At 48.6% G+C, this 24,203-nt stretch overlaps 1 protein-coding gene across 2 annotated transcripts in view; it reads left to right on the forward strand.

Moving 5' to 3' along the window:
* The first annotated feature begins 756 nt into the window (after positions 1 to 756).
* Positions 757 to 24,203, forward strand: part of MAP2K3 (mitogen-activated protein kinase kinase 3) — a 50,137-nt gene continuing 26,690 nt past the window's right edge. Inside the window, exon 1 of one of the 2 annotated variants that reach the window (XM_048494799.1) lies at positions 757 to 862. In XM_048494799.1, the coding sequence (XP_048350756.1) occupies positions 847 to 862 (16 nt within the window). In that variant the 5' untranslated portion in view covers positions 757 to 846. Of the gene's footprint in view, positions 863 to 19,592; positions 19,925 to 24,203 lie in introns of those variants that run through there. The other variant, XM_048494798.1, reaches the window with a different exon arrangement.

Genomic DNA, 24,203 nt, shown 5'->3' on the forward strand with positions numbered 1-24,203 from the left:
TCATGGGGAGGGGTGTCAGTGGTTTGATTCAGCAGGCCTGATTCTTGTTTGCCCCCCATTTTTTTCTGCACCCCTTTTTCCAATCCTGTTAGACAAGCATTGTGTATATGATGGGATGTAGTGAGGATCAATCTCAGGCTATACCTGGGGGTTTGGATACCCAATCATCTTTATTGCTTTAATGCGTTTGACTGTGTTTTAACAGTTAACATTTTGTTCTATTGTTCTATTTTAATGTTTTCATAGTTAATGTTTTATTTCAACGTTTTATTTCAATGTTTAATGTTATTCTACTGAAACTGTGTGTGTTGAACGTTTTAAGATAATGTGGGCGAGCCCCCCTGAGATTGACAGGAAAGTGCAGGTTATTAAATTTAACAGAATGAATAAAGTACAAAATGAACAGGCTTCAGGGTGGCACAAGATTCTTGGCCACTCGGGCTGCAACAGCCTCTGGGATTGGCAGCTTGCTAGGAAAAAAGGGGGAAAGGAGGGCAGCCAGCAACGCAGAGACACCGACACAAGTCCCACGCTCTCCCTTTCGCAGACCGACGAAGAGTCCTGTGACACCCGGAGGCTGACAGTCACGAGGGATTCTCTTAGCTCCACGCGCTCTGCAGGTGACATTTCCTTCCGCGCCACCTGAGCCTGCGAGGCGTCGGGGAGGGCGGAGCCAGTCTTGGGAAGGCCACGCCTCCTCGGGGAGCGCCGGCCTATGAGAGCCGAGGGAAGGTCGGGCGGGGCGGGGCTCCGGGCCAGGTGTCGCGCCGGGCGATCCGGACATGCCCGGACGGCGCGCGATTGGCACGGACGTGCGGGGCTCCCTGGCGGGATCGAGGCCCAGCCATGTCCCTCCCCAAAGGTAAGTGGGGGGGATCTGGGGGCTACAAGAGAGGAGGGTTTTCAGAGGGATGATTGCAACGTTTTATATGCATGAGGTCCAATTGGACCCCCCCCCCCCTTTGGCTCCCGCCTTCCTGCAAGAGTTTGCCCTTCCCCTAATGTGAGCGCCTCGGGGCTTGGCCTCCAGCTAGGCTTGGAGCGGCTCTCTTGCACAGGAGACTTAAAAAAATCAGCCCTCAGGGTCAAGAGATCAGGCTGGGAGGCTCCGGTTTTCCACCTGAGCACGGGTTTGTTTGTTGCATTGGGATCCCTAGGGGTCATCTAGCCCGACCCGGTTGTTGTTCAGGTGTCACGAAATTCTCTGAGGAGCGATCTGGTGTGTACTGGGCTTTTACAAATCACAGATGGCTGAGCGGTGTTACTGTCATTTTATCCTCACAAGACACCATCTCTCCTGGTATTGGGGGAGTTAGCCAGCCGTTTTAGCACCTCTCTGTGTAAAGCACAGGTGTCAAACTCGCGGCCCTCCAGATGTTATGGACTACAGTTCCCAGCTGGCAGGAGATGATGGGAACTGTAGTCCATAATATCTGGAGGGCTGTGAGTTATAAAGCAATGGATTGTAAGCAAACAGGCTAGGATAGCTGTGGTACTTCTTTAAAAAGTTTGAGACTTTTTTGGGGGAGGGTGTTAGTTTTAAAAACAGCGTTGCAAGGTCAACCCGCACGTTTTAGCTAGCTCCTTGCAAAGCTCTGTCGAGCATGAAACCTAAATGGAGCTTCCATGTGTAGGAGTCATGTACCCTTGAATGTCAGGTGATGGACACCAACACCCTTTGTGTGTGGGCATCTGGAGGTATGGGAATGCTGATCCGGCTCAGCAGATCTTACTTAGGTTGGTGAGATTTTTGGGATGCACGTGGTTCTGGGAAAAAGGATGCTGACTTTCAAAACGTGGATTTAAATTCCTGGCCAGCCGGCGACTCTGTTTTGCTGTACTGACCCAAGCAGCAAAGAATACATGACTTTGACTGATGTTTGTGTGGCAATTAAGCAAGTTTGGGGGTTTCATAAGATGCTGACTGGATATTTCCCCCTAAACTAACAAGGAATCCCTGCAGAATTTTGTTCAGATGGTCCGGTGTGGAAGCTTGATCAAAACCATTGCATGAAAAAAAACACCCTCAAACTTTTTATTAGTGTTCAGATGTGGACGATAAGAATGATATTGTGTTTTTAAATTGGGGAGGGGGTCAGCTCCACTCCATTTTTTAAAAAATCAACCTTACAAAATGTTTAATGAAGGCAATTCAGTGGTCTGCTGTGCCTTGCGAACTCAGCTAGCAATACTGGTCTGTTTGATATGGTTGTGATGTCATGTTAAGGTACCACTATGACAACTTGCAAATAGTCTGAAATGGATTTAATGACTTGCTTTCCTCCCCCCACGCATGCAAAGAACCATGGGAACTGTAGTTTTGCTTCAGATTCTTTTATTAGACATCTTAACCTCTTTCCGGCACAACTACAGTTTCCTGGATTTCTCAAGCTGGGAACCTTTGTGTGGTTTTAAAGGGAAGTGATAAAGGAAATGTTTGCTATTTGCAACTACCTTGGAAGGAGAATGTCTTTCTACTGAGATGTTTAAACGCAGAACTTTTCTCCTGCTAATTTTCAAACACTGCTGACAAGCGGTAGATGTGCTCAATTTTGATTAAACCATTTTTTAAAAATTTATTTGGAGGAGCATGTCTCTTGTTTGAGATTAAGATTAGAGCAAACATGTTTCATGCTTCTTTTATTTTTCACATCAAAGACTGGGAAATCCTTTTAAGTTTACTACTTGGGTAATCACCGCTGAAGTATGAGCTGTACATTGTTGGCATAGTTAAGCATAACAGAGTAATTGGCACTTATGTAACTGGCAAGGAGATGGGGTGTCAGATATTAAGTGATGTCTCATGGCTTGGGTACTTTGACCATTTGCATGTATGGTCTGCTGTAAGCCCCCTTGTGTGATCACCTATGATGAATCAGGCTATCCCCCCAGGTGACCAGGTTAGTACCCTGCTTGCAGATTGGAGGATAATTTGTTCTGGGGTTGGCTTCTTTCTTTTCAAGCCCTTCACTGTGCCTCCGTGTGGTATGTGTGGGCAGGCGGCTGTTTTTCAAAGCATGCATATAGTGGGCAGGCAGGCATGTAAAATGTGTTTATGGACTAGTAACTTTTACAGACTTATCTGCAAGCCTGGTTTCTGGCCAGCAGTGACTAATGGCTGCAAGCACTTCTGCTTCTATCCCAGTGGTTCTCAACCTGGGGGTCGGGACCCCTTTGGGGGTCGAACGGCCCTTTCACAGGGGTCGCCTAAGACTCTCTGCATCAGTGTTCCCCATCTGTAAAATGGATTAAATGTGAGGGTTGGGGGTCACCACAACATGAGGAACTGTATTAAAGGGTCGCGGCATTAGGAAGGTTGAGAACCACTGTTCTATCCCCTTATGTATGCATGTTTTTGATTCTTTAGAAAGCCTGTATCTTTAAATGCACTATGGTGGAACTGGAAATTTTTTTGGCTCTGTACATGGCACAAGTCTGAAGGCCTGGCAGGTAATTGTTCGGCTCAAAGCGCAGGAAGCCGGCCCGAAAGTTAGTTCCAGCCGGGAACCCTTTCCCCAGTTTCTGTCCATTTGGATCACCAGCTGCTGCGTGGCAGCAGCCACTTCTGGGTTTCGCTGCCGTGGAGATATGGGGCGCCTGGATACCAGCATCTTTGCCCTCTCCCTCCACCGGCAGAGGGGGCAAACAGCATAGCCCTTCCGCCCTCCTCCACCTGAATTGGGCTGCCTTAAATGCTGGAAATTATACCTAAAATGTTTTTGAACGCTGGGTGACATAATTGAAGCGTTAAGGACCAGGGCGAAAACAGGATATAAATAACTCGATTGATAATGGATTGGTAATTCCATGTTTGTCTTATAATTTATAATTCTGCCTTGGACAGTTTACACTTGTGAGCATCTACGCTCATGTGGGCAGCGTGACGGGGGAGGGGGCTTGATGTTTGGATGGGAGAACGCTCAGGGGTCCTGCGTACCCAGTCCTGAGTTTCTGGGCTGAAAAGCAGGATAGGTGCACCACGATAAAAAGGAAGTGATGTGTGAAATGGAAATTCTTGCATCCATTGACTGTGTGTTCCAAAATGATCTGGATACTGTTTGTATGCAGTGGTGTGCAGGGTTGTCTAAAGCCAGTGGTGCGATTCAAATGATTTAACAACCTGTTGTCGAAGGCTTTCACGGCCGGAATCACTGGGGTGCTGTGTGGTTTCCGGGCTGCGTGGCCGTGTTCTAGCAGCATTCTCTCCTGACGTTTCGCCCGCATCCGTGGCTGGCATCTGGATCAGATGGATTAGAAGATTCTCTGAAGGATGCCAGCCACAGATGCAAAAAACATCGAGAAGAAAAGAATGCTATACTTCTGACTGCCGGTTATTAATTAACTAACCGTTTCCGGCGAGTGGGGTTAAAATAATTTAACAACTGGTTGTTTACAAGCACCATGTTAACAACCGGTTCTGCCGAAGTGGTGTGAACCTGCTGAATCCCACCACTGTCTAAATCCCAATTTTGTTATATTTTTGTTGTGCTGTCAACCTGCAGCTGACTTATGGCGGCCCCATGGCGTAGTGGTTAAGAGCAGGTGCATTCTAATCTGGTGGAACCGGGTTTGATTCCCTGCTCTGCCGCTTGAGCTGTGCAGAATCTGCGGAATTCAGATTAGCCTGTGCACTCCCACACACGCCAGCTGGGTGACCTTGGGCTAGTCACAGCTCTTCTGAGCTCTCTCAGCTCCACCTGCCTCACAGGGTGTTTTTTTGTGAGGCGGGGAAGGGAAAGGAGATTGTCAGCCCCTTTGAGTCTCCTATAGGAGAGAAAGGGGGGACATATATCCAAACTCTTCTTCTTCTTCTTCTTCTTTTCAAGGAAAGAGATGTTCAGAGCTGGTTGGTCACTGCCTGTCTCTGTGTAGTAACGGGGAGAGGGCGGGATATAAATCCAATAAAATAAAATAAATTGGTGGTTTCCCATCCAAATACTAACCAGTGCTGACCCTGCTTACCTTCCAAGATATGACGAGACTGTCAAGTTATACTCTCCGAAGTCCCTTGAAGTTAATGAGGTATTGGCAGAGCGTTTTGATGGCTGGAAAATTGGCAACTTGATCCTCTTCGGCCTCAATAGAAACTCTTTTGCCTGAAAACAAGGCACATATTAAAACTGATTTTGCTGGACTTCATGTCTGTGGCCGAATGGATAAAAACGATCCTTCAAAAGCTGCTACAGCAATCTGTTAAAATAACTTTTTTTTTTTTGCTGGAAAGCATATTTAACAAAACAAATTAAGTCAGCCAGCGTAGATTTGATTGAACTGCCGCTTTGGCTTGAATAAATTTTGGCCAGAAGTATTTGAAATATTGGCTGACTCCAGAGCACAGGATTGGATTTAGACTGTAATATTGTTTTTCAGCCCAAATTTGGATGTCTGTCGTTCCCTGCTTCCCTTTTGGCACATTGGTAGTAGTAACCAGTGTTGGGATTCAGCAGGTTCGCACCACTTCGGCAGAATCGATTGTTAAAAATAGTGCTTGTAAACAACCAGTTGTTAAATTATTTGAATCCCACCACTGGTAGTAACCCTTCTTGAATGGGATGCTGCAAGTCACTTAGAGATGCAGAATAAAATATTGTTGACTACTGGCAGGATAAAAGAAACATTCATTTTTTTTCTTTCTTTCAAAAAATGGGAGTAGACAGGAACATTTTGCAATCTAACGTCGTTGTCCTAAACACCCTTTCTAGGGAGTAGATCCATTGAATTCAACAGCACTTCTTTCTAGGCAACCATAAATTAGGATTTCGCAATCTAACATTGTCCTAGACACCCTTGCAAGGGAGTAGGTCCACTGAATTAAATAGCACTTCTTTCTAAGTAAACATAAACTAGGATCTCACTGTAAATCTGCTGGGATCTCTGGTAGGGGTTAATATAGGCGGCCATTTGTTATGACTCATATTTACATCTGGTAAAGGCCTACCAAAATGGCACCGAACAATATACAGTGGAACCTCAGTTTTCGTAGCCTTCGGTTTTCTTCGGTTTTGGTTTTCATCGTTTTTTTCAGTGAAAAAATTGTCTCGGTTTTCATCGATTTGCCTCAGTTTTCATCGATTTTCAGTAAGGTGCAGGGCAGTGGTGGGATTCAAATAATTTAACAACCGGTTCCGGTGGTGGGATTCAAATAATTTAACAACTGGTTGTTTACAAGCGCCATTTTAACAACCGGTTCTGCCGAAGTGGTGCAAACTTGCTGAATCCCACCACTGGTGCAGGGGTTTGTGGAGAAAAATCAAATGGACAAAGCTGTCGCAGGCCGTGTCTGCAACTTGTTTAATGACAATGTCTTGCCCCATTTCAGACAAATCTTAAAGAGGCGTCAGAAACAGACCTCTTTGGACAGCTTTTCTGGTGCGACATTGGCCCACTGGCTCTGAAGCTGGTCCTAGTGCTATTGTTTGTTACAGATTTCTGCATTAAACACTATGTTTATTCACCAAAAAAATGTGTTTTGGGTATGTTTTTTGGAGTGCCTAGAACAGATTAATTGGATTTACATATTCCTATGGAAAAGTTTGCTTCGGTTTTCATCAATTCTTTTTGGACGGATTACCAACAGAAACCGAGGTTCCACTGTACAAGCTTTTCCTCAGGGGGGCTGTTTGGGGGGGGGGGGGGTTAAATAAAGTGAGATTTCAGGCAAAGATCCTGAGATCTTTTTCGTTCTGTATTCTGTTTAAAATGCTTGCTTGTAAGCCCTGGGTGGGGTTGGAATCAGATTCCACATTTGACTTTCTGAGAAGACAACATGTTAAAATCGGGTCACCAAATCCCTGTCACACGCCAGGCAGGAATTCACAATTCCCTGAAAAAGAGGAAGAGTTTGGATTTATACCCCGCTTTTCCCAACCAGAAGGAGCCTCAAGGCGGCTGACAAACCCCATTTCCCTTCCTCTCCCCACAACGGACACCTTGTGAGGTAGATGGGACTGAGAGAACCATGACTAGGCCAAATCCATCCAGCAGGCTTCATGTCCAAGAACGGGGAAACCGACCCAAATCAGAGCGCTTATGTGGAGGAGTAGGGAATCGAACCTGGTTCTCTGTTTCACTGCTGTTAACCGCTACACCACGCTGCCACCACAAAACGTGAGGTAATCTTTACTCGTAAGCATCCCGAACAGTTCTGGAGAACTCAGAAGCTCCCGTCCTGGCGTGGTGTCGTTTTGGTTGGTTTGAAGACAAGGTTTTCACATCTGGATGTCACATCTGGGTTGTTTTGGGAGCACTGTGGCTACCTGGAATCTCTACCTAGCAAGTGGCTGGTCATATTCACCTTGGCAGGTGGACTTCCGGAAAAGGTTGTGGGCACCCCGTCAACATGGCCGCCACAGAGGTCCAAATTTCCTCCTGCGAGGGCGGCAGGCGTTCCCTGTAAATTTAAGGCCCTTCTGAAGCTGTGAATTTAAGGCCTTTCTGAAGCAGATGGAAGAAAACGAAGACTGGTCCTTTGTTTTGGGGAAGAAGAAAATGGCTGGCAGGAAATTCATCATTTGCCACCTCAGCGCCCTGGGGCGCCATGTTGACAAACTGCCTTGGAGAAAAGAAGTATGTCTAAAAGCATCACGTTTCCTGCTTTCTGGCACGTCTCCCTTTCCTCCCTCAAAATCAATTCTTCGCACCCCACAGCCCGGGTGTGCCTTTCTGGCTTTCCCGCCAAACGCATCGAAGCCCCCTGGCTGCTTATGTCTGCCTGGCATCTTTTGCACCCAGGACCGGCGAGTCAGCAGCAGGCGAGGGAGCTGCCAGATGCCTTGTGGACACCATCATGTGTTTGCCGGGTGCTTTGGCAGGTGAGTCGGTTTGATGAGGTGGCTGCCTGAAGGAACTTAAAACACACACACACACACACACACTTGAGCATCTTGGTTGCCCTCACGAGAACCTGAGTTTTTAGCCAGCTGCCCTTGGCTGCTCAGACAGAAAGGTGCTTTTTGGGGACAAGGAGATCCCATAGAAAAAAAACCCTCTAACCAACAACCGGGCTATACTCAAAAATAGATTTTGCATGTCAATAGTTATGCCAGTGGTGGCGAACCTTTGGCACTCCAGATGTTATGGACTACAATTCCCAATTGGCCATGCTGGCAGGGGCTGATGGGAATTGTAGTCCATAACATCTGGAGTGCCAAAGGTGCGCCACCATGGCGTTATGCCTTCCACATTGGGGGTGGAGATTATGGGTGCAGGAAATCTGCGTAAATATTTTTTGGCCCTTCCTTCATACCAGAGAATAAGCTGGCCTTGGCATGCCATCTGTGGCTTCCACAAAACCTTTTTTTTTTTTAAAAAAAAATCCAATTTATTTTCTAATGGCGCCCTGCAATATATTGAAACCGCAGCGTGGAAGGGATAACTATAACCTCCTGCCATCTCCAGTTCAGGGCACCTCATGCACTTATTTTTTTTTTAAGGAACGCCAAAATAGTTACTTATAAAACAAAAACGTTTCTTAGGACAAAGGTCTTTTTTTTTTTTTGCAAAGTCCAGTAAGAGAGTTTTCAAGCACCTCTGGAAAATAATCTCACAACTGGTTATGATTCAGCAGCGGCAGGGGAGCGTTTACTGGGAATTGCCCCGGTATTCTCTGCATGTCATAATTGCGATATTGAAAGGACATTGTTTGAGCATACAGTGCCCTAAAAAGGAAGTAGAACCTTCTAGGTTTTCATTGCTTGGGAACATGGCGCGCATGGACAGTGTGCTTTATCCATGTGCAAGCACAGTTTTTGCCTGCTGCCACGAATAAATAACAATCATTTATTTGACTTAAAAAGCTTAGTGTGCGCATCAGCGAGGAAGGAAATCTGAAGAAACGCCCCCCTTTTTGTTGATATTGAGCCAATTGTGTTAGTCGGGCAAGGACTTTGGGGGGGGTGTGAGTAGAAGAAGAAGAGTTTGGGTTTATATCCCCCCTTTCTGTCCTGTAAGGAGACTTAAAGGGGCTTACAATCTCCTTTCCCTTCCCCGCTCACAACAAACCCCCTGTGAGGTAGGTGGGGCTGAGAGAGCTCCGAAGAACTGCGAATAGCCCAAGGTCACTCAGCTGGCGTGTGTTGGAGTGCACAAGCTAATCTGGTTCCCTAGATAAGCCTCCACAGCTCAAGTGGCAGAGTGGGGAATCAAACCTGGTTCTCCAGATTAGAGTGCGGCTGCTCTTAACCACTATACCACGCTGGGTAGTCCTGCAGAAGGCCACAGTTGGCCATTCCCTTTTGCCAAACCTCGGTTTGACTGTTGAGGGACTCTGCCCTGCATGGTGGCGTACAGGAAGCCAGGTGGCCGTGTGCCATGTAAACCATGTAAACCGGATTTTCTTTCGACGGAGTTCTCTTTCCCTGTGTGTGTTTTCGACTTTGAGAAAATCTGGGCTTGCATTTCCTGTCTGCCGGCCTGTTATGAATCAGCACCTTTCTGAATGGAGAAGCTGATTCACATGCCTGAATTTGTATGCCAAGGCCAACTTCCTGGGCCCAAGACAAGCTGATGTGCTTCTTAAAAGGGAAACGGTACTGCCACTGAAGGGCGGGTGCCTTGGAAGGCCAGTGAGGGCCCTGGTATGTGAGGGAGCGGGGTGTAGTGGTTACCATATCTGGGTTCAATCCCCCCCTGCTACGGAAGCTTGTTTGCATGAATCTGGATGTCAGTTTATATTTCACATTTATATCCCGCCCTATCCCCACGGGGCCCAGGGCGGGTCACGACAAAATCAATACCATCTATTAAAAACATCTGAAATAAAACCATACCAAAATTAAAACAACAGTGTTATAAAACACCAGGCGCATTCCCTCTTAGCTAGGCCTGCCTTGCACATTCGTTGCGAGGATGGAGAGATGGTTGTTGATTTGAGGGATATGTTTTAATTATCGGTAGAAGAAGAAGAAGAGGAAGAAGAGTTTGGATTTATATCCCCCCTTTCTCTCCTGCAGGAGACTCACAGGGGCTTCCAATCTCCTTGCCCTTCCCCCCTCACAACAAACACCCTGTGAGGTGGGTGGGGCTGAGAGAGCTCCGAGAAGCTGTGACTAGCCCAAGGTCACCCAGCTGGCGTGTGTGGGAGTGTACAGGCTAATCTGAATTCCCCAGATAAGCCTCCACAGCTCAGGTGGCAGAGCTGGGAATCAAACCCGGTTCCTCCAGATTAGATACATGAGCTCTTAACCTCCTACGCCACTGCTGCTCCTAAAAGCTTCAGTGAAAAACACCTGTTCTTATTGTACTTGAAAGTAACGGCTGATAGGGGCTGAAATGCTATAAGGCATTGCAAATTACGCTGTCCGAATTTTGGTCATCAAGGGGGAAATGGTAGATTTGTCGCTAATTTATTGGGGATATGGTAGCTTCCCCCAGGGAAGCAAAAGAGCAGAAACCCCCCAATCGTGGTTGCTCAGAGCCATTCTCCGAAACTGGAAATTGGGCCACATCGAAATAAGCTGCAGAGGTGGAAGACACGTCGCAATCGGGGAGAGCGGAGATGCTTTTGTCAGAGTCCCCGGTTGTGGAATATCTTGGAGGCTCCTTGGGCAACCGGCCCACACCCTCCCAAAGATTAAAGCGCCGGGGATTGCAAACAATAGGCAAAGAGGAAGCCAGGTATGCCTTGAAGCCTTCCTGGGCCATCCTCAAAATAACATCACGGCCAAGGAATTCTGTCCGAGGGCATTTCAGAGGAGTGAGTCTGTGGCAGGAAGCAGAGATGGGCTTCCATTCAGCTAGAGTTAGCAATACAGGAACTAGGAACTCAGGTAGGCAAGAAGAATCCTGGGTGGATTTCCTGCTGATGTGGCATTTTTTCTTCCTCACCTGCTGTCTTTCCCAAGCTGAGCATCCTGAGCAGCAGTGGCGTAGTGGTTAAGAGCAGGTGCACTCTAATCTGGAGGAACTGGGTTTGATTCCCCCACTCTGCCGCCTGAGCTGTGGAGGGTTATCTGGGGAATTCACATTAGCCTGTGCACTCCCAACACATGCCAGCTGGGTGACCCTTAGCTAGTGACAGTTCTTCTGAGCTCTCTCAGCCCCACCTACCTCACAGGGTGTTTGTTGTGAGAGGGGAAGGGAAAGGAGTTTGTAAATCCCTTTGAGTCTCCTTACAGGAGAGAAAGGGGGGATATAAATCCAACTCCTCCTCCTCCTCCTCCTCCTTCTCCTTCTCCTTCTTCTATTATATTAGTTCTCCATCGTCAAACACCTGCAGTGGAGTCGCACAGCCTCCGAAGTCAAAGCGCGAATCATCGATTCCGATCTCTGGAAGGAGGCGCGGGGAGATTTTTCGGAGCCCGATCAGATTGCAGTCTTATCTATGTCAACAAGGGCCAGGTGTCCAGATGTTCCACAAGGGTCGTTGTCCAGATGTTCTGAGGTGGTCCGTCGAACACGCTGGGCCTCAACCCTTTTGGAGTCTGGAAGGCTCTCCCCAGCACTTTGGCCCCTTCTGCACATGCAGAATGAGGCACTTTCAATCCGCTTTCGCCATTGTTTGCAAGTGGGTCTGGCTATTCCACACAGTAAAATCCAGCTGCAAAGTGCATTGCAAGTGGATTGAAAATGCATTATTCTGCATGTGCAGAGGGGTCTTTTGTGAATGCGGTGTGGAAACGAACCAAGCATTGTCTAAGCTGGTACAACGCTGACACGAAAATTGGGGTATGGGAGTATGTTTCCAATCTAACAACCACACCGGACGATTTCTTTATACCAGTGCACAAACCCCAGTAAGCGGTCATTCCTTCTGAACGGGAAAGTCGGGTCCAGTTGTTTTGCTCCAGAAAGCACACCAGTCATCGGGCCAACGTAAGCTCATTGCTGTTGCCAATAGTGCTGTGACGTTGGAGTAAAGCGTTTGACCCTTGCTCTCCTAGGTCCTTTCTGTACATGCAGAATAATGCGCTTTCAATCCACTTCCAATGCACTTTGAAGCTGGATTTTACTGTGGGGAATAGCAAAACCCACTTGCCAACAATGGTGAAAGGGGACTGAATGTGCTTTATTCTGTGTGTGTGGGAGGGGCCTTAGATCCTGGGGTTGCCCATTCCTCGGTTGGCAGCCGTGATGCACCAGAACCTTTTTGGCATTGCCCCCACCTCGAGTTGGCGTTGTTTTGGTAACATTGGTGGCTCGAGCCATCGGCGAATGGTTCTATTAATACCGTGATGAGTAAGGAGCAAGAACTGGTGATGCAAAAGTGCCGTCTTGATGTGTCAGCAGGGACACATCGCCAGAGCGATGGGGGAAACGGGGCGGGGATCCCTGCCGCCGTTCGGGGCAGAAGGCCCTCCAAGAAACTCCCTTTCTTTGTGGCTAGGGGAGGAAGGGCCAAGAAATATCTGGTTGTCACCTTGGACTGTTGCAAAACCACCCGTCTTTGCCCTGCTTGGGTACCTGCAAGCATTCTTGCAACATCCAAGAGGATGTTCCGCCATGCTTCCGTCTCAGCGTAATCTGAGATTCTTTCTCCTGTGCGTGGCTGTTTCCCAAAGGAGATTTCCGGGCATTCCCTGGCCAAACAGCTGGCTGACATGGTTTTTATTTTGCTTCCAGAACGAATGCTAAGTCAGGCGGAGGAGAGGCTGCGATCAGGCCGGCTGGCTCTGAGTTCAGAGACTTTTGAGAAACGCTGGCGTAATCGCGGACTGTTTGCCCTTTAAAGCGCCGAATTCCTGGAAAGCGTTTGGGTGTCTGCACGCCACATTCTCTGATGTGCGTTGCCAGTCTTGCCGGGCGCGAGACATGGAAGGTTAGAACGGGCTTGTCAGATTTCTCCACCCTGGTTTTGTTTTTGAAACCCTCGAGAGGCCGAGAAGCGTGGGGGCAAACTCGGCTCCTTCTGAAAAAACACCTTTCCAGAAACCTGTCGGGTTTCCCCGGAGCATTGCCTGTTTAATTCAAAACTCAGCCGGCGTTTCCTGTTGATGGCTTTTTCCCCATTGGCTGCCCGGCCAGACGTTTCGTAGGCACCAAATAAAGCAACAGTATAAAACAGTTTTCTGCAGCTGCACAGCAAAAGGGTGTTATGTGTGGGTGACCGGAAGTCTCTCCTGCCTTCTTAGTATCTGGGGGGGGGGGGGTGACCTGATCCAAGCGAGTTCCCCCCTGTTATCTCCCCCTTCCTCTCCCAAATCCCTTTCCAACAGTAAAAAAAAACTACCAATTTTTAATTGCAAGATGAACGGGGCATTCGGTTATCTGATTGTTCTACCCTGCCATTCTTTTATCCTCCAAATTATCAGCCTTCAGGGTGGCAGGCCTTTAGCGAGAGGTTTGGAGGCACTGAAGGAGAAGAAGAGTTAGATTTATATCCCCCCTTTCTCTCCTGTAAGGAGACTCAAAGGGGCTTACAATCTCCTTTCCTTTCCCCGCCCTCCACAACAAATACCCTGTGAGGTGGGTGGGGCTGAGAGAGCTCCGAAGAACTGTGACTACTAGCCCAAGGTCACCCAGCTGGCATGTGTTGGAGTGCACAAGCTCATTTGGTTCACCAGATAAGCCTCCACAGCTTAAGTGGCAGAGTGTCTAGATTGAGGGATGTAATTGTACCTCTCTATTCTGCATCGGTTAGACCTCACCTGGAATATTGTGTGCAGTTCTAGGCAGCGCAATTCAGGAAGGATAGTGACAAGCTGGAACGGGTCCAGAGGAGGGCGACCAAAATGGTCAAAGGTCTGGAATCCATGCCCTACGACAGTGGTGCCAAAGGTTCGCCACCACGGTCCTATGAGGAGAGACTTAGGCGGCTGGGGATGTTCAGTTTGGTGAAGAGAAGGTGAAGAGGTGACCTGATAGCCATGTTTAGATATTGGAAGGGATGCCTTGTTGGTGAGGGAGCAAGATTGTTTTCTGCTGCTCCAGAGACTAGGACCGGGAGTCATGGGTTGAAGGTGAAGGAAAAGAGATTCCACCTAAACATCAGGAAAAACTTCCTGACAGTCAGGGCTGTTGGACAGTGGAATGCACTACTTTGGAGTGGGGTGGTGTCTCCCCCTTTGGAGGTTTTTAAACACAGGCTGGATGAACATACGTCGGGAGTGCTTTGGTTATGTGTTCCTGCATTGCAGGGGGTTGGACTTGATGGCCCTTGGGGGTCTCTTCCAACTCTATGATTCTATCAATGCCAGGAAGTGACATCAGAAGGCTTCAGCCTCTATGCCCTGTTGTTGGTGCTTAGAAAAACTGGTTGGCCACTGTGTGGATCCGGGTGCTGGAATAGATGGACCCCTGGTCCAATCCGGCAACGTTCTTCCCACAGTCTTATATTTTCTTACCTTACGTGTGTTTTTGGAGCAGCTGTAAATTTTTGCTGAGCTGGGAACTTTTGTCCAGGAGTTCCTGAGATCACGGTCCCAAGATGTGATCAGCAGAAATGTTGGGGGAGCCAGATTTCGGGGAAGGGGTGGGTGGGATTTTGACTTCCCCTCGGCATTCCTTTGCAAACCTCGGGGATTCGTTAAGTGTGACATCTCCCGCTCCTAGATCCATCTGGATCCTATTACTCCAGGGCCCGCGGGCTCAGAGCGCAAGAATGTTGTGGTTACCCCGGCCCCAAACTTTTCCAAACCTCTCTCGATAGGGTCTAATTTAACTTAATGTAACGGGGGGCGGGAGGGGGGGGGGAGAAATATTTTATTGATGACATATACTTTTCTCTTGTGAGTTGAAGTTTAAAGGTAGTGGATGGCTGATTTGTCTTAGAGTGGCTCATTGGAAAAGGGGGACGGAATTAAACAGGTTCGTCCATCCAATCTGATACTTGAATTTGACTTTCGATAGGTGCTGATCCAAGTTGAGGGACTGGAGCACCTTCCCTATGAGGAGAGGCTGCAGCGTTTGGGACTCTTTAGTTTGGAGAGGAGACGTCTGAGGGGGGATATGATTGAAGTCTATAAAATTATGCATGGGGTAGAAAATGTTGACAGAGAGAAATTTTTCTCTCTTTCTCACAATACTAGAACCAGGGGCATTCATTGAAAATGCTGGGGGGAAGAATTAGGACTAATAAAAGGAAACACTTCTTCACACAACGTGTGATTGGTGTTTGGAATATGCTGCCACAGGAGGTGGTGATGGCCACTAACCTGGATAGCTTTCAAAGGGGCTTGGACAGATTTATGGAGGAGAAGCTCCATTTATGGCTACCAATCTTGATCCTCCTTGATCTGAGGATTGCAAATGCCTTTAACAGTCCAGGTGCCTCAGGAGCAGCAGCAGCAGAAGGCCATTGCTTTCACCTCCTGCCTGTGAGCTCCCAAAGGCACCTGGTGGGCCACTGCGAGTAGCAGAGAGCTGGACTAGATGGACTCTGGTCTGATCCAGCAGGCTCTTCCTTATGTTCTTAAGGCCATTGTTTTCACCTCCTGCCTGTGAGCTCCCAAAGGCACCTGGTGGGCCACTGCGAGTAGCAGAGAGCTGGACTAGATGGACTCTGGTCTGATCCAGCTGGCTTGTTCTTATGTTCTTATGTTCTTAAGTTCCTGTAAAGCATGTTTGACACTTTTTCGAAGCAAGAAACCTTCAAAGGGGCTTTGGCATTGTCTGCCTGCTTGGTGTAGCGGTTAAGAGCAGGTGCACTCTAATCTGGGGAACCGGGTTTGATTCCCCACTCTGCCACTTGAGCTGTGGAGGCTTATCTGGGGAACTAGATTAGCTTGTGCACTCCAACACAGCTGGGTGACCTAGGGCAAGTCACAGTTCTTCGGAGCTCTCTCAGTCCTACCTACTTCACAGGGCTTTTGTTGTGAGGAGGGAAGGGAAAGGAGATTGTAAGCCCCTTTAAGTCTCCTTACAGGAGAGAAAAGGGGGATATAAATCCAAACTCCTCCTCCTCCTCCTCTGTATAGCAACCCTATAACCCTGGGATCTATAAGCGTGAGGATAGAAGAAAACCAAATGGTAGACTTAGTGGCCGAGAGCCATTGTGACGTAGTGGTTAGAGGGTCGGACTAGGAACCGGGAAATCCCGGTTCGAACCCCCACTTTGCCACGTAAACTCACTGGGTGACCTTGAACTGGCCTCTCCTAGCCCTGACTGACTTCGCAGGATTGTTGTTGCAATGATAAAATGGGGGTGGGAAGAACAACGTCAGTCATTTGGGGTCCCCATTGGAGAGAAGCGCAGGGTATGAATGAAGGAAATAAATGCTGGTGTTGTTTTGGGGGACTGAGAATCCATAATTTGGCTCTCTGTTAGAGAAGGTAGACCCAATAGATCTTGTTTTCTACTGGGATATTCCTGCATTGCCAACGTTTAAATTTTTATATTGAGATTAGAGCATTATATTGATATTTCCTGGTTATAAGGGGGTATTTTTGTCTTTTTCACAAAAGCTGGCTTTTGATCCACCAGAAATGCCTGTGAGGCGTGGGGTGGGTGGGTGGGTGGGGGAGACAGGAAGGAGCAGAATCAAAGGTAGGGAAAATATTGGGGTTTCCCCACTCTTGCTAACTGCAGAGCTTCTGGGATTGGCTGTGCCAAAACACAGAACATGTCTGCCATGAACTCTCCGCCCCGTAGGAAACATACCCTCACTCACGGGCAGGACAGCAGTGCATAATTGGCCAATGAATCTTTGCATGTCTAAGGATCTCCCTGCAGGAAAGCTGTCACGAACGATAAGAATAAGCGATCAATGAGTCTGATGCAAACAATACGCACAGAATGGGCGTTTATATCTGGAATGTAAGCAGAAGACAGTGGAAGACGCTGGGACCATTAAAGATTTTGGATATATTTATTAGAAACTGCCAAAGAAGACTGAAGTAGTTAACCAATAGAGACTGCAATATATTATGCACTGCATGTCATACATTGTATATTGCACACTGTTGGAGACTTAAAGGGATGGTGGTATTTCGTATAATAATAAAGCACTTTTTGTGATCAGAGCATGTAGCTACCCTGTTTCCCCTAATATAAGACATCCCCGAAAAATAAGACATAGTAGAGGTTTTGCTGAAGTGCGAAATATAAGGCATCCCCCGAAAGTAAGACGTAGCAAAGTTTTTGTTTGGAAGCATGCCCGACGAACAGAACACAGGAAAAATAAGACATCCCCTGAAAATTAGACATAGCACATCTTTGGGAGCAAAAATTAATATAAGACACTGTCTTATATTCGGGGAAACACGGTAGTATATGTTAGAGAGCACCGTGATTGCAGCATTTGTGGTGTGGTGTTAACTGATATAAGGCAGCTGCTCTGGGCAGAATTTTCTCCGCTGTGAACGTGTCCGGGAAACCCCTCCACAATCGGACCCGAAGATCCCAACCTGCGACAAACACCTTGCCATTTTTTTTGGCCGGGAGGAAATGCCTCTTGTGGCCAGACCTGCGAAAGAGTCATGTGCCAATAAGGAGTGCCCAACTTTCAAAGAGCATCGTTATTATCTTCATATCGCTGCCAGGGTTCCAAGACGCCACCCAGGGTTCCTTTGGCTCGGCTATTTGTCCTCTCATTGCCGTAACTGAACCGCAACCCTGCGTGTGTTTGTTTGTTGTGGTGCTGCTGCTGAGTTTGGAAACAAGCGGACTGGATTGAGTTGTCGGCTTTGAGGGCAAATCGACCGTGACCCCGCTCTCGGGGATCCTTATGCGAATCGCGCAACAGCTGCCCACTGGCTTTTGCCCTGCGTTTGCTCTTCTCGCACCCAGAATCTGGCTGGCTTGCAACTTGCCCCCCGCCAAGAAGCCCCAACAAACCTGTTGTATCTCCCAGCGCCTCTTACACCCCCTCCTTCCCTGAATCCATGCATGCCATTCCGCTCCACTGCCAGCAGCTGGCTTGCTCCTGTTTGAGCTCCGGTTTCACTCCTGACGCAGGTTGTGCCAAGAGGGTGGAACTGAATTCAGTGGCTGGCGTCAGCCGTGGAGGTGAGCCTATGTGCCTAGGAGGAAAATCCACCCCCCTCCCCGGAGAAGTTCCATAGCTACCAACACAAAACACTGTCTCTCTGTGTGTTGTGTTCTTGGTTTTGGGAAAGGGGGGGGGGGGAAACATTCTTGATTATTCCCGGTGTTAGTTTTCCTCTCGACAAAACCCAGAGCGGGCTTTTAAAATGTCGGATCCTCCTTGGGTGGGGCGTAGCTGGATTGCAGATGTACAGATCTTTGTGTTTGTTTAAAACATTTATAAGCCCACCTGGGAGGCAGACTCCCTAGGTGGCCTGGAATTGGGCAGGCCTGTCCCTCTCTGTCCTCTACATTATCGGGGAAGTGGTTTACCTTACAGGGTTGTTGTGAGATGGGTACAAAATGCAAGATTCACAAAAATGGCACAGTGTTGCTTTGCTGTTGGGGGAGTGGTTTACCTTACAGGGTTGTTACAGGGGGTGGTGATGGCCACTAACCTGGATAGCTTTAAAAGGGGCTTGGACAGATTTATGGAGGAGAAGTCGATTTATGGCTACCAATCTTGATCCTCTTTGATCTGAGATTGCAAATGCCTTTGCAGACCAGGTGATCGGGAGCAACAGCAGCAGAAGGCCATTGCTTTTACCTCCTGCAGGTGAGCTCCCAAAGGCACCTGGTGGGCCACTGCGAGTAGCAGAGAGCTGGACTAGATGGACTCTGGTCTGATCCAGCTGGCTTGTTCTTATGTTATTATGTTGTGGGGGCTTCTGAGATGAGTACAAAATTCAAGATTAACAGCAGTGGCACAGTGTTGCTTTGCTATTGGGGGAGTGGTTTACCTTACAGGGTTGTTGTGGGGGCTTCTGAGATGGGTACAGAATGCAACAACAATGGCACAGTGTTACTTTGCAGGGATTGTGGCCCCTTGAAGACCCCGTTGGTTGGGGCCAGAACCGAGAGCCAGTGTGGGGTACTGTCAGCCTAGGAGAACCAGATTCAAATTCCGGCTCCGTCATGGAAGCTTGTTGGGGGACAAGTCACATACTCTCAGCCTAGCCTACCTCACAGGGTGGTTGTTGAGGATACAATTTAGGAAAGAAGAATGACATAAGCCACCCTGGGGCAGAAATGAAGTAAATAAATAGATTGAAGCCGCTTGCGCTGGTTGATGCAGTGGCTTTAGAGCAGGCCAAAATTTCCAGCCGTGTTTTTAGGGTTGCCAACCCTAGCTTTTAAATTCCTGGAGACTCGGGGTGGAGTCTGATGAAGGCAGGATTTGGGGCGGGGCTCAGTGGGGTAAATGCCACAGCATTCCACCCTTCGTGGCAGCCACAGTTCTCCAGGGGAACGGATCTGTGTCGGCTGAAGATTAGCTGCAGTGCCGGGAGATCGCAAGGGCCGTGCAGGGGTTCAAACAAGCGTCTGCAAAACCTCCTTCTTCTTCTCCTTCTCCTTCTCCTCCTTCTTCTCCTTCTCCTCCTCCTCCTCCCAACAACCTACAAATGCTATCATGGGCTGCTGGGACATATAGGCAACGTGGGGTGACTTTCCAATGGCCATTTCATGGCCAGCCTGCAGCCAGTCGGTGGGGGCGGTCCTTTTTGGCTCTCCCAGGCATGGCCCCGCCTCCTAGTGGGCGGGGCCTTCTCTGTCCTCCGCCTCCTCCCTTTTGGCCCGGGTCCAGTTTCCTGCTTGACGTCACCGGCTGCCTTTTTTTTTTTTTTTTAAACAATTTTGGGCCGCGCGTGTAACCCGAGCGCTCCGCCGCTGGGCAAGCTCAGCCCGGGCTGGAAGGCGCTGCGCTGGGACTACCCTGCAGGGAGGGCGGGATCCTTTGCCTCCCCTTCTTCTCCCCCCCCCCTTTTGCAAGGCCGGGGGCGTCCGGATTGCTCCCTCCCCTCCTTTTTGGGGCGGCTGCGTGAAGGAAAGAGACACGGGGCCGGCGGGGGGGTGCAAAGGATCGCAGCGATCCCGCCTGGAAGGCGCCGCTTTGCAAGGAGCAGGAGGCGGCGGCGGCGGCGGCAGAGCCTCGCTTCTGGGAAACCACCATGGACAGAAAACAAGGTATCTATGTTGCAATATTCCTTTCCTTCTTCCTTTCCCCCCCACCCTCCCCGCATTGCAAAGCCTCCGGCTGCAGACGGACAACTCATTTGCAAGGCAGATTTCTTATTAAAACGAACCCCCCCCCCCGAAATAGCATGCTTCTTCTCCCACCCCCGTGCATGCATGCAAACAGGATCTGTCGGAGCTATTTTTAAAAAAGGGGACTTTGCAACGCGCTTGCTTCCAGGAAAAGGGGGGGCGGGTTTGAAATGCTATCCCGGTGTGCATGCAAAAAGTTTTTTTTTGGGGGGGGTGCGATTTGGGGCCGTGTGGAAAACTTTCCTCTCTCCCCCCCTCATCAGCGCATTATCATGCGAAGCATGTCGCCTTGACCTGACAAAGCCATTTATTACCCCCCCCCCCCCTTTCAGACTGCAAAGTTTCAGTTGTTGCTTGACAGTGACAGATCGCGTTACTGGGGGTTGCAGCCTCTGTGTGGGTTTTTTTAAACCCCTGATAATTTGGACCGGGGTGGGGTGGGGGCTTTGGACGACCTGCTATGGCCTCTTCCTCTCCCCCCCCCACCAACTGCCCCCCTCCTAGCTTCTGCAGACAGCTGGCCTGCAGCACTTGAATATCTGGCAGGGGGACAGAAACTTTTATGCCCCCCCCCAGTGGATTGCAGTTTTTGCAAAGAGTGCAGATGCAGCTGACAACAGGTACGGCAAACTGGTCTCCCCCCCCCCTCGTTTCCCAGTTTGGCCCATCTGCTGGCATCAGTGGGCGAAGGCACCATGCGGAACAGCACCCTTATAGATTGTCACCCTGTTCCAAGACTGAGGGTTGCGGGGTGTGTCGAAATGCACTCTGCGCACGCTCAATAGAACTCTTCCTATGAATCTGCGTGTGCCAGAATTAAGGATGCTGAAATATGTGTTAGTGCGTTGCAAGGCGTTGTGGGAGGGGGGGCCGCCCGGCTTTGCAACGTGGCCCTAAGAAAAGGCTGTATTGTCTCCATGGCTTGGGTGCCGTGGATTCTTGCATGTGTGCAGAATTGGTGACCGATTCAAGAATCTCCGGCATCTGGGGTGGAGTTTCTGAGGGCGACTTGTTTCCAGGACTCCCGGCTTGTGTGAGCATAAGCAGTGAGTTGTAAATAGGAAGAGTTTGGTATTCATAGGGAAGAGGGGAATACCATAGAAACAGACAGCCAGAAGGAACCCCAGAGGTCGTCTAGTCCAACCCCTTGCACAACGCAGGAAATTTACAACTATTTTCCCCCTCACCCCCAATGACCCCTTCTCTATGCCCAGAGAAAGGCAAAATACTTGGCCAATCTGGCCTGCAGGAAAATTCCTTCTTGATCTCAAAGAAGCGATGGACATTATCCCGGGCATTTTTCTGCGATGTGTCCTATTTCGGACTTTTCCCTGCAGCCTTGCCTGGAGAACGGGGACTGGCGCGTGAGTAATTTGCCACGTATTTTTGTCCCCTGGGGTGTCCTGAATGCTTTGTGCGTGTGCTGTAGCGATGCCACTGTGAGGTAGGCCAGCCTTCTGGCTGCATTGTTACAGAGCAGGAGGCCGGTGGAAGGAAACCAGTTTAGCTAAGGCTGCGTCCAAGCGAGTTCACTTGGAATAATATGCTTTTCACTATTACACTGACTCACAGTTGTGGTGTCGGGGTGGGGGGCACACTCGTATTACAATCTTCGTGACTGCGGTAACCGGATTCTTTGGCGGGCAGGATAAATATTCCCTTCGCAGCATCTTCAGCTTCAAGAGCAAATTCAAAACTACTACAACGCCAGACGCAGGTTAACTCTTAACTCCCGTTCTGTGTCCTTTGCACCAAAGTCCATCTGGTGATGTAACAAGGTATTTTGACAGCTACGGTGGGCTCCTAGTGATGCGTGTCCCCTCCTTCTGATTCGTCGCCATACAAGTTTTGTGGGAGATAAATTTGGAATTATGACCCCTTTGGGGTCCGCCTTTAATAAAAACCAGAACTTGGTTTGAGAGAGGCTTAGTATTTGAGAAATAAGTGTTCACTTTTGCCCCGAAACTGCATCCGAAATCCAGCATTCAAATGATTCCGTCTGGAAATATTTCTGTCTCGCTTTCCTACCTTAGTAGTCGAGTCAGCTAAAGCAGTGACAATAAAGAAATGCCGGATAGATTTCAAAAACCGATCATATAACACAGGGCTTGGTAAATCCCAGGCGCCGGGTTTCCCAGGGCCTAGCTCAGGGGTAGGGAACCTTTAACACTCAAAGAGCCATTTGGACCCATTTTCCACGGGAAAAGAAAACACTTGGAGCCGCAAATAATTTTTGACATTTAAAATAAAGATGACGCTATATATATATATAGGGTTTTTTTTACCTTTTACTCCACTCATTCTGAGAAGCGCATGGATGCGCCCGCCCTGCTGCCTGCAGGGCGGGCAAGGATGAAGTCGGCGGCTCGGGAAGCTGGCGGCTCGGGAAAGTGCCCGCCCCGCTCCAACATGGTGGGTGAGAGGGGAAGCGTGACGCCGCCCAGCCGCATCACAAGTTAGACGGCGCTTGCCCTGCCTGAGCCCTGCAGGGCGGGCGAGGATGGGGCCGGCGGCTCAGCTTGTGGAGCCACAGTGCAAGGGCAGAAGAGTCACATGCGGCTCTCGAGCCGCAGGTTCCCTACCCCTGGCCTAGAAGTTTCATTTCGGCGACCGAGTATTTCCAGCATTGGTTTTATTGCCGTGTCTCTCCGTGGTCCTAAGAAGTACAAATGTATCATCTCACATCAAAGTATCTTTCGTTGTGCGTGAAGTATATGTGCTTGACGTTCACGCTTGATTATGTTAATTTCTAGACTGGCTCCAATTTTAATTTCACAAAGCTTTTTAAAGTGGCAACGGAGTTATGAGAAATTGGGAAGAAAGTAAGCGTAGGGTTAGATCTTATCTTTTTGTAGGGGTAAACAGGGCAACCCTGTATTTATACACTATGCCAATTTTGTCATAGTGTTAATAAAAGCGAGAGAAACTGAAGAGTTTCGGATTAGGTTTTTGTGGTAACAATAACTTGAAAATGTGGTCTTTAACGTGCAAAGCCCTGAAGGCTGGAAAGGGAATCTTGGCACCTGGAGCCGGAGAAAAATTGTCAGACTGAAATAACCAATAGCTGAAGATTTTAAAAAAGATTTTAATTTTTTTAAAAAATCTCTCCTTGCTGCTTTTCTCTCTCCTTGCTGCTCTGGAGCAGCAGTGGTGTAGGAGGTTAAGAGCTCGTGTATCTAATCTGGAGGAACTGGGTTTGATTCCCAGCTGTGCCGCTTGAGCTGTGGAGGCTTATCTGGGGAATTCAGATTAGCCTGTACACTCCCACACACGCCAGCTGGGTGACCTTGGGTTAGTCACAGCTTCTCAGAGCTCTCTCAGCCCCACCTACCTCACAGGGTGTTTGTTGAGAGGGGGGAAGGGAAAGGAGATTGTCAGCCCCTTTGAGTCTCCTGCAGGAGAGAAATGGGGGATATAAATCCAAACTCTTCTTCTTCTTTTCGAAACCTCGTTTAAAATGTTTATTTACAAAATGTATGTTCCACCTTTGTTTGCCAACTTTCATTCCTTCTAAGGGCAATCAAGATAGCTAACAAATGGAAACAGACATGTTAAAGTCACATTTTGGAACTACTAAAACCACCCACCCACCCCATAATATTTGGCAGCGAGGTGTTGTGGTTAAAAGCAGGTAGATTCTAATCTGGAGAACTGGTTTTGATTCCCCTCACCTCCACCTCAGTGGCAGAGGCTTATCTGGTGAAGCAGATGTGTTTCCATACTCCTACATCCCTGCTGGGTGACCTTGGGCTACTCACAGTTCTCTCCGAACTCTCTCAGCCTTACCTACCTCACAAGGTGTCTGTTGTGGGGAGAGGAAGGGAAAGGAGCTTGTAAGCCACCTTGAGTCTCCTTACAGGAGAGAAAGGTGGGGTACAAATCCAAACTCTTCTTCTTCTCAGTGGGAAAAATGAGAGGGCACAGAAGGAAATTGAGAATTGGTATGCTCCCACTATGTTGGCACCATGCATCATCTGCTTCATCAATATTCTACTCCTGCGATAATTCTGTTTTTTAAATAATGCATCTTCGTCTCTTCCCCCCTGCCCATCCCAATGAATGAATATCCACTCACCCACATTCTTAGAAGCCAAAATCTGGGCAATTTGAGTTTCTAGCACAACAAAAGAATCAGGCATCTGCTGATATTGCAATGGTCCCTTGAGTCAGAACTTGGTTTCTGACCTGCAGGTGCCAA

Source organism: Sphaerodactylus townsendi, linkage group LG04, assembly GCF_021028975.2.
Source record: "Sphaerodactylus townsendi isolate TG3544 linkage group LG04, MPM_Stown_v2.3, whole genome shotgun sequence".
Lineage (NCBI taxonomy): Eukaryota > Metazoa > Chordata > Lepidosauria > Squamata > Sphaerodactylidae > Sphaerodactylus > Sphaerodactylus townsendi.